The 10,076-nt window shown below is 49.5% G+C and overlaps 1 protein-coding gene across 1 annotated transcript in view; it reads right to left on the bottom strand.

The window, feature by feature from the left end:
• Positions 1-3,536: 3,536 nt before the first annotated feature.
• Positions 3,537-10,076, bottom strand: part of GNAT2 (guanine nucleotide binding protein (G protein), alpha transducing activity polypeptide 2) — a 7,730-nt gene continuing 1,190 nt past the window's right edge. The window contains exons 2-8 of the mRNA XM_005860053.2: positions 9,316-9,358; positions 8,231-8,372; positions 7,185-7,342; positions 5,787-5,915; positions 5,465-5,594; positions 4,465-4,618; positions 3,537-3,815 (exon numbers count right to left, since the gene is read on the bottom strand). Coding sequence (XP_005860115.1) covers positions 3,625-3,815; positions 4,465-4,618; positions 5,465-5,594; positions 5,787-5,915; positions 7,185-7,342; positions 8,231-8,372; positions 9,316-9,358 — 947 coding nt within the window. The 3' untranslated portion in view covers positions 3,537-3,624. The remainder of the gene's footprint in view (positions 3,816-4,464; positions 4,619-5,464; positions 5,595-5,786; positions 5,916-7,184; positions 7,343-8,230; positions 8,373-9,315; positions 9,359-10,076) is intronic.

The following is a 10,076-nucleotide window of genomic DNA, read 5'->3' as shown; positions in this document are numbered from 1 at the left end:
CCCACACACACCTGCAATTTTCTCATAACCTTTTATGAGTTAGTTCTACTGAGGAACACATACTTCTGAACAAGTCCGGGCAGGGCAGGGCAGTTTTCCTGGTTCTGCGTCAAGCCTGGGTCAGGCCTGTCTTCTCAGGAATAAGGTAGTGAGGAATGTTACACAGGAGTAGGTAGCGGAGAGCCACGGCGAAGATGGGGACATTCCTTGGCCAGGCTACTTTTTATTTGCCAGTAAGAAGCACTTTTTGTACATGACTTATACTATCTAGTTTTTACACAAAATTAAGACAAAACAAGAAACTGGGATTTGTAAACATTTATTTCACTGCATTTATTTATGCGTTGGAAATGGAAAGATTCACACACCACACTAAAAACAAAATCCTGTGACAGAGCTAACTGTAAATGTAATGCCATGAATCTACCGTTCATGGATGAAGAGCGCAGCTAGCCTAAACTGGAGTGAAAGTCTTTTCTGAGGCGCCTGGGACAGGGTGGGTAAGGGGAATGATGGAGGAGTCCAGTAGTAAAGGCTTTGTGCCCGGTGCCAATGTTTGCCTGAAGTCTAGTGGGAATCAACAAGGTAGCAGCGATCATAAAATAATTAGCAAGGACACAGCTGGGACACACCATCTCCGTGTACGAGCATTCACTAAGCTGTGAGGTTTGAGAGCTGGAATATTAAATTTTGTACAATTGGATTTTTCTATCTCCTAACTTCTATTATCCTCCGTTGTGTACCCATATTCCATGTATGAGAGATTCCCCCAGGAGACATAACAAGTCACAAGAAATTACCTGTTCTAATTGTTCATTCTTGCTCATGTAGGATGAAGGTCCTGAGGCCCCAGAATCTGAGGAGGTTGGAGAGTTGTTTTGTGAGCTGGATTCTGTTTTCCCCCGTTTCCAACCAGCTAGGAAATCTTTTGGTCTTATATCCCTATTCTGTGAACTAAAAGTGGGCTTAGTTATATCTCCCAACTATGATGTTCCATGGTTCTCATCACATAGAAATGACATTTAAAGGTGCTTTGTAAATATTCGTGATACTCAAGACTACACTGCAGAGTCTGTAGCTGCTCATCTTGTCTCAGCATCTCAGTGTCCCATATTCATTTTAAAGACCTGAAATGAAGTTCAACTACATGCGGAGCAGGTGAAAGGTCTGTTTTTTTTTGTGTGTTATTTTAAAATATATTTTTATTGATTTCAGAGAGGAAGGGAGAGGGAGAGAAAGATAGAAACATCAATGATGAGAGAGAATCATCGATCGGCTGCCTCCTGCACCCAGGCATGTGCCCTGACCGGGAATTGAACCATGACCTCCTTGTTGTAGGTTGATGTTCAATGAAAGGTCTTTGTTTTATTTTCTGTTCACACCATTGCTTACATTTTCATGACCAGAGGGCACCAAAAGGTTGTCAGTTTGATTCTTGGTCAGGATATGTGCCAGGGTTGCAGGCTCAGTCCCCAGTGCGGGGAGCGTGCAGGAGGCAGCTGATGGATGTTTTGCCCTCACAGTGATGTTTCTGTCTCACTCACTCTTTCAGAAAAATCAGTAAAAAATCTTTTTTTAAAAATATTCTACAATGTGGTATGATTGGGGGGAAGTGGGTCCTCCCTATTTGAAGATGGATTAAATGGGATACATTTGCATGGGAGGCCTGTGTGACAGGTCACAGCTGCAGCGGGGATTCTAACCCGGTGCTTCAGAGCTGCAAAGATAGACCTGTACTCTGTGTGTTGGCTTCCTTTGTAAATCCCCGAACTTACTTAATGCCATTTAAATATCCTGAGAAGGGCCCATAGGACTCATTAGACTGCCAGAGGGATCCATATCCTATATAATAAAGAGCTAATATGCTAATTAGACTGGACGGTGGGCCGACCTTCCGGAACAACCAGTGGGCAGGGCCACGAGGCTGCCGAGCTGCAAGGGCCGAGCCCCTTGCGCAAATTTCGTGCATTGGGCCTCTAGTACAAAAAATGAAAAACCAAAAAAACCACCACAAAAACCTCAGAACCCCTGTATGTAGAATTAAAGCAAACAGGTAAGTCATGGTTGGAGCAAGCCATTTAGAAAAGTCCCTGAACAGCTCTTGGATACAAGAAGTCTTACCCAGATTTTTTCTTTGACTTGAGTTTCGGTTTGTTTCCTTTTTAAAAAATACTTTTTTATTGATTTGGGGGAGAGAGAGAGAGAGACAGAAACATCAATGATGAGAGAGAATCTGATCGGCTGCCAGTGTGGGGGATCGAGCCTGCACCTGGGCATGTGCTCTGACCCAGAATCAAACCGTGACCTCCGGGTTCATAGATGGACGCTCAGCCACTGAGCCACGCCAGCCAGGCTTTGGCTTAAGTTTTTAAGTGGCAGTAGGCAGAGTAGTTTTCCTTCATTCCCCCAAGTTGGTTTCTTTTCAAGGATTCAGACTAGTGAATGAATCCAATTTTAACAGCTGCAGTGTCGTCTTCAGTGTGTTACAAGCTCATATGGTTCCCTAGTATCAACATTGCTGGTAGCAGCCTCAGTGTGAATGTGTGCTTCTGGCAAAGAGTGTATTTTCATTTTAATTGACACGTTCTTCGAGATACTAAATCTTGCTGCCAAGAGCCTTCCTCACTGGTAGTTGTAAAAATGCTAAATCCATCCTTCACCGCTCCTGTCAAGACTAATGCAAGCTTCGTCTCCCCTCAGAGGAGTTCAGAGGAATAATTTGCTTAGTGGTCTGTTTGGGAAGATGTTTTCAGCCAGACGTTACATGGACCCACCCAACTGCAAAGATGTTTATTGTCTAAAGCAAGATCCGCTGCCTTTTTTATTATGAAACAAATAGCAGTTGAAATGAGAATTTTAGGATTGCTCACTTGTTGTAGATTCTATGGTAGAGGAGTAGCAGCAATAAAATCATTAATACTCCAAGCTTACTTAGAAAGTGTCCTGTATAGCTGAGAAACAGTTACCTATAGATAAAGGGAACTCGGTCTTTTGGGGGGCAGAGGGGTAGTCTGCTTAATAAAATGATTGTTCTTCTATATGTGCCTTCAAAACTAACACCTCTATTCAGTGATCTGGATGTCTGAGCTAAGGCACATAGAGAGATGTCTGTTAGTAAAAAGGGGTGGTAGGGTTATCAAGGTTTTGTTTTTAATTGATTTTTGCTGTTTTGCTTGGGCTAGTTCATCAAAAAACCTGGTATTGATTGTCATAAATGGCAGCGTTTACATAGGATTTCTTTCTGTGACTCTAACCACAGAGCCTTTCTGTGCCTTCCCCGCAGTTAGGTCTGTGATCATCAGGAGAGCCCCGTGAAGTAGTAGAGGAGTTCCCTTCACTTTACGGGTGAGGGACTGAGGCCTGAGAAATAAAATGTTTTGCAGTGAGTTGCAGAACCGGTCCTGGAGCCTGGGTCTTCTGGCTCCTGGCCTCGGGCTCTTTAAACTCACTGGCTACGCTGCTTTGAAAAGAATGTGAGAGAGACCGTCCAGGCATGTATACCTCACCTCCAAGGGAGCACGCATTCATTCCCCATCTCATGGTGTCGTGACCGGACATTTTCTGCTCAAAATTGCCCAGATTCCAAGCCTGTTCGTGGAAGATACACGTGGGAAATGATGGAGGTTAGAAGAGCCCGCAGTCCTTGAGGTTTTCTTTGATGATAATATCTGTAACTGCGTCAAAGACAAATTTGACGTTTTGCGTGTCCGTAGCGCAGGTCATGTGACTGTAGATTTCTTTGACATCTTTTCGCATGTTGAGGTCAAGGAACTGGCTCTTGATATAATTCCCTGCATCCTCATAAGAGTTGTTCCCTGGTTTTCCAGAAAAATAGTGAAGAAATGGGATAAATTAACCCTTAGTTGCTCACTTGCTTTTTAGGTGACTGACTTGACCCTCAGAGTGTTATGAGTGAAAAGAAATGCCGTTTTGAAGGGAAGGCCCCTCCTGTACTGCACTCCCGTGTTTCTCGCTTGAGTTGAGCAAAGAAATCGAGGTGAGAGGTGCCTATGTCTCCACCCTTGGTTTCTGGTAGATTCTGTTGGAATAGGCAGTCGGTGGCTCTCCTGCATCTGACATCTGCTCTGTTCCAGAGACACCTGAATGTAAACTTAGCTCTATCCACTGAGCTAACCAGCTAGGGCGACGATTCTTTCTCGTCATTGAGGTTTCTAACTCTCCCTCCCTCTCCCTTCCTCTCTCCAAGCAATAAAAAATAAACTTGAACAACCTGGAACTGGATGCCCAAGTTTCTCAGCTGAGACAGCCAAGTGTCACTTGGACATCACAGAGCTCCCAAGAGGAAGGAGAGCTAAGGGAGAAGGAGTCATCAACTTGGCACAGGCGGGGGTGTTTACTGAGTGCTCCTCAGAGACAAGTTCCTCCCTGTCTGCTTGGTGTGGGGAATGGCACCACCAGTCATCACTGAGAAAGCCTTACCTTGTCCCCAGCCCTGACACTTACCATCATACTCTGGGAAGCAAATGCTGAGATGCACCTTCTTGATTTTCTCCTCAAAGAGGTCCTTCTTGTTGAGAAAGAGGACAATGGACGTGGCCGCGAAGAACTTGTGGTTGCAGATGCTGTTGAACAGGTGCAAGGACTCATGCATACGATTCTAGGGGAGGAAATGCAGCAGAGACACCAGGCTGGGCTTATGGGATGGGTGTTTGCCTCCTGCTCTGGGAGACACGAGTGCCAAATGCCAAAAGCAAGATAGGGAACAGCTTCTCTCTCTAGAACAGCCAACAGACTCTGGATTCCTCCTGCTCTTATCATCACGCTTTTCTGGGTCTGTCTCCCTATCTCGTAGGGTTATTACACAGGTTAAACGAGGTCATGTATGGAACGTGCCCGTGATCGTGAAGGCCATGAATGTCACGCAGGTCTTTGGGAGCCAGGGCACACTAAGGATTGTGACATCCGCACGCGCTACTGACCCAGGGTTGAGACTGGGCCCTTGTTGGCATGTGCCCATTTGCGTCTCCAGGATGGTTTTGATGGGCTTCTGTGATGGGGTCCCGGGTCTCAGTTTGGGCAGGAATGTAAATGGTGCCGAACGGTGAGGATGGGAGAGCCCGGTGCCACACCACAAGCACTTATGCCATTTCCTTCTCTGAGCGCCACTTTGAGCGAGGAGAACGGGGGCTGTGTATCTGCAGAGCCCAGAGGGGGCCCGGGCCAGCCTGGTCTCGGGGAGCAGGCCATTGGGGTCTTGAAGGATGCTCTTAGCTAACTTGGCCCCATCTTTTCATCTAATGAGAAAGAAAACAAATGTAACGTGCAGCCTTTTGTCATTGCTAAGACTCCTGCAAAACCCTGTCAGACCTCGTAGACTTGAAGAGATCTTGGGAAATGAGCGGCCCTGTGAGATGTTTCGCTAGAAGGTATCTAGGGTGCCCGGATGGAACGTGATCTAAGGAGAAGAGAGAGAACCTGGAGCAGGGGCTAGGAGGCCACTCACCACCTCATCATCTTCCACCAGCACCATGTCGTAGGCGCTGAGGGCCGCACAGAAAATGATGCACGTGACTCCCTCAAAGCAGTGGATCCACTTCTTCCTCTCCGACCTCTGCCCTCCCACATCGAACATCCTGAGGGCGGAAAGCTGTCCTCCAGGCATGTGCGGGGGTGGCCCCCAGGTCTGGTGTCCACCCCCAGGGAGGCGGCTGGTGGCAGTGAGAGGGACAGGGAAGGACACTGATTCAGGTGGGCTTTAGTGAAGGTCAGGACGCACGCCCGTGCCCTCTGATGTCAGAGGTGCTTTCAGGGTACCACGTTCTCACCTGAAGTTCAAGTCTTTGACGGAAAACTTGGTCTCGATGATGCCTGTGGTTTTGACTCTGGATCGTAGCACATCTTGCTCATTGGGGAGGTAGTCGGGGGCCGTAATCCGGTCTAATTGGTTCAGGTAGCTAGAGAAAAGTGGTTGGCATCGGTGACATTAAATTTTTACAGCGAAGGCCAAGGAAGGTCAAGAATCTTACCCAAAGGCATACAACTAACTTGGCGGTAGAACCAGGACTAGAATCCAGATTGTTAAAGTCAGGGTTCTTCCCTTCAGGTCCTCGGGTCTCCTCACAAGAGAGAGTGTGGCGTGGGCTGGGGGCCACATCCGTTTGAGGCAGCGGTTCCGCCCCATTGAAGTCACGTCAGGTAACTTCCATGCATTTCCCCTGGCTAAAGGGTTTTCTAGACTCTCGAATGAGGTTTGGTGGTTTTAAAGGTGCCAGGAGTTCCATCAAAAACATAGGAGTGGGTTAAGAAACTAGCACACATGAGACGCGAGTCACTGCAACGTTTATATCCTGAATCGAGTTGGGGGAACCGTTGACATATTGGGGAAACTTGAATGATCACTGACTTGGCTACTTGATGACATTAAGGAATTTTAAGTATTTAGTTGTAGTGATTATGTTGTGATTTGTTTTTAAAAAGAGCCCTTATTTTTAGAGATACATAATGAAATGTTTAGGATGAAATGATAGGATATCTGGGATTTACTTCAATATAATCCAGTGGGGGATGAAGATAAAATGAAATAAGAGTGGCCATGAGTTGATAACAGTGAAAGCCTGGTGATGCGTTGTATATTCTACTTTTGTATATGTTTGCCAGTTACCATTTTTTTTAAAGTTCAAAAAAGAAGGTGGTGGCAGGAAGAAGGCAGATGTGAAGTGAAGGGACCGAGAGAAAGCGAGAAGGAAAGTTAACACCGGTTCCTACTGTATGGCAGGAATTTCACGTTTACATTCTCATTTGAACCTGACTGGCGTGGCTCAGTAATTGAGTGTTGACCTATGAACCAGGAGGTCATGGTTTGATTCCTGGTCAGGACACATGCCCAGGCTGGGGGTTTGATCCCCAGTGTGGGGTGCGCAGGAGGCAGCCGATCCATGCTTCTCTCTCATCATTGATGTTCTATCTCTCCCTCTGCCTTCCTCTCTGAAATCAGTAATAAATAAATAAATTAAGCAGTAGGGAGCGTGGGAGCTGTGGCCCATGTCCTGACCTAAAGGCATTCAGTTCCGAGCACAAGTAAAATACCACTGAGGCCCAACAGGCAACAGGCCAACTTCAGTCCCTGGGTCTCCCAGCTTTCAGTGCCTGGAACTTCAGGCCCGTGTGATGTCTCCTAGAAGGTGACGGACGCCTCATCCTGCCCCGTCCCCAACGAGCCTTACTAGGCCGCTGAGTCGTTGAGCTGGTACTCTGCCGCTCTGTCGAAGCAGGCTTGCACCCCGCCGTCCTGCCACAGCCTCCTGATCACCTCCACCAGCTCGGGGGGCATGGTGCCCTCCTCCAGGGAGTCGGCCAGGTTGTTGAGCTGCCGCCCGTCATCCTGTAAGGCAGAACCCTGGCTGAGAACCACAGGGAGTCCTGGCTTCCCAGGAGGCCTCTGGGAATTATGCTGGGAGGGCAGCACTTGGCATCGCTCCCAAAGCCTCCTGAGCCGGAGGCAGTGTCCAGGGGAGAGTCCACCTAAGAAAACACTAATTTCTGAGTGGGCTTCCGAGATGCAGAGGGTGGCCACGCACCCAGTCCTGGGGTGCCGGGCAGAGGGCCCAGGGGCTTCCTCTGGGTGTCTCCACCCTCCACCCTTAGGCCAGAGCATGCGCCCCAGCACGTGCCCTCTGCTTCGTGGAGACCGCGCGTTCGCAGAGCAGACTGACGGAGAGGTGGGCACGACGGAAGGCAGCAGCCTGTCACCTTTGTGAGGTGTAGGAAAAGGCCAACCCTGGAACGAGGGATCGAGCTTGTCACAGTCCCACGGCCGGGCGAGGAGCCCAAGGAACTGTTTAAATGGTAAAGTAAGGCAGAGAAAACATTACGGTAAAGGTCGGGCTTGCAGCCCAGCTGGCGTGGCTCAGGGGTTGAGTGTTGACCTAGGAACCAGGTCACGGTTCGATTCCCGGTCACGGCACATGCCCTGGTGGTGGGCTCGATCCCCAGTGTGAGGCCTGCAGGAGGCAGCCAATCAATCATTCTCATCATGGATGTTTCTCTCTCTCTCTCTCCCTTCCCCTCTGAAATCAATAAAAACACTTAAAAAAAAAAAAGCAGAATTGCATGCTTCTCCAGATGTGCACCCGCCTTCCGAACTAAAAAGATTGGAAACTCAGCAGGTGGGATTCTAGTTACACCAACTTTTCGGACCTGTGGCCGCTGGTCTGCTCCTTGTTAGCCTACCTCCCCCTCCAGGCTTACCCCCATCCCGTCGGGCACGTACCGCACAGCTCAGCTGGGCATAGTCGATGCCCAAGGTGGACATGGCGCGGACGATGGCCAGGATGGACTGCAGCACGTTGCCGTAGATGACGGACTTGTACTCCAGGCATTCCTCCGGCGAGTAGCCGTCCTGGTGAATGATCCTGCAGGGAGTGCGCCCGGCCCTCAGCGGGGCCTGAGCAGCCAGGCCTAGGGGCTGCGGATCTGGGAGGCTCTACAGCAGTGCTTCCCAGCGTGGGCACACGCCCCACAGGGGGGCAATTCGAGAATGGGCTATTCACAGTGAATTTTTTTCATTTCTTATGGTTCTAGGGGCCTCATATACAGTATATAAATATATATATTGTGTCCTGGCCGGTTTGGCTCAGTGGATAGAGTGTCAGCCTGCAGACTGAAGGGTCCCAGGTTTGATTCTGGTCAAGGCCACATGCCTGGGTTGCGGGCTCGATCCCCAGTAAGGGGCGTGCAGGAGGCAGCCAATCAGTGATTCTCTCTCATCATTGATTCTCTCTCCCTTCCTCTCTAAAATCAATAAAAATATATAAAATATATGTATATATAGTATTGTGATATATTTATGCATTTCAGTTCTCTATTATATGTTTTGAAACTTTGCTATTTTTTCATATCACTTCATATTTTTTAAAACAATTTTTTAGGGCTTCTTCCCTCAGTACTTCAGCTGTCCTTTTGTTCTTTTATTTTTGTCTTTCATGGGTGTCATGTTCTTTGGAAGCTTGTTTAGACCAAGTGAATGGCCTTTTAGGCTTCCTCCACCTGAGTAGGATTCACTTTTTGAATAGTAAGAATTCTATGTTGGGTGAGGGGGGGCATCAGGGTTTTAGAGATGATTAGGTGGGGCGTGGCCAGAAAAGGCTGGGAACTACTGCTCTAAAGGTTCTTAAGAACCTGATCTCTGTTCCAAAGTGGAGAGTTAGAGGCAAGGGGTGCAGAGGAGGGGCGTGGGTCCCTTCTATTCTTGACATCAGGGTTCCTTAAGGCCCAGGCGCCCCTCCTCCCCTCTGCCGGCTCTGCCACTCCCTGGCCCACCCGGTCCTTCGGTCCTTCGGGGCTTTGCTCACTCACTTCATCTGCTTGACGATGGTGCTCTTCCCCGACTCCCCGGCCCCTGCGGGAGAAGTGCTCTTGCTCCAGACGTGCACCCAGCCCCCTCTCCCCCATCCCCCCCCCCTACGGGGCACAGCACGGGGAGGAGGGCCTGCCAGCCTGAGCTCAGGCCATGCACAGCAGGGTCCTCGGCTCCGCATGGTGGGCGTCTGGGCTGGGGCTTCTTGGTTGGGGAGGGGTCTCCCGCGCATTGAGAGTGTCCAGCAGGGTTCCTGGCCACCACCCGCTGGCCGTCAGTGGCACTCCATGCTGACAGTCGTGACAGCCACACATGCCACCAGACATTTCCAGATGTCCCCATGGGCGGGGGCGGGGGCAGCCTCCTTGAACCCGGATAGTCGGGGAATTCCTTGACCACCCTCTTCTCTCCGACCCTTTCACTCAGGAGCGAGAACTCGGGCAGGATTGGAGGGAGCTGGATCCCTTCACTGAAATGCTGTTTTTTCCCATCGTGGTGTTTCCTTTATTGACAAAAATGCCCTAATATCCTCCTTCACGCTCCGCTCTCCCTCCATCGACACCCACAACACTCCGGCCCTCCCCCAGCCTGGGCTGCTCTAGTCTAAGCGGCTTATCCTGAAGGTGGAAGAAACTGATTAGGCTTAAAAGATCCCAGCTGGCCACGCTCTTCCCCTGCCTCCCTCCTCGGGGCCCAGGGACAGAGGTGTGCTCCTCCAGGGTGTCCCCAGGGCCAGGCCACACGCCCGCAGGGTGGGGCG

This window comes from Myotis brandtii, unplaced genomic scaffold, assembly GCF_000412655.1.
Source record: "Myotis brandtii unplaced genomic scaffold, ASM41265v1 scaffold131, whole genome shotgun sequence".
Taxonomy (NCBI): domain Eukaryota; kingdom Metazoa; phylum Chordata; class Mammalia; order Chiroptera; family Vespertilionidae; genus Myotis; species Myotis brandtii.
Note: the sequence above shows the minus strand (reverse complement) of the source record. Positions and strands in the feature narration are given on the sequence as shown.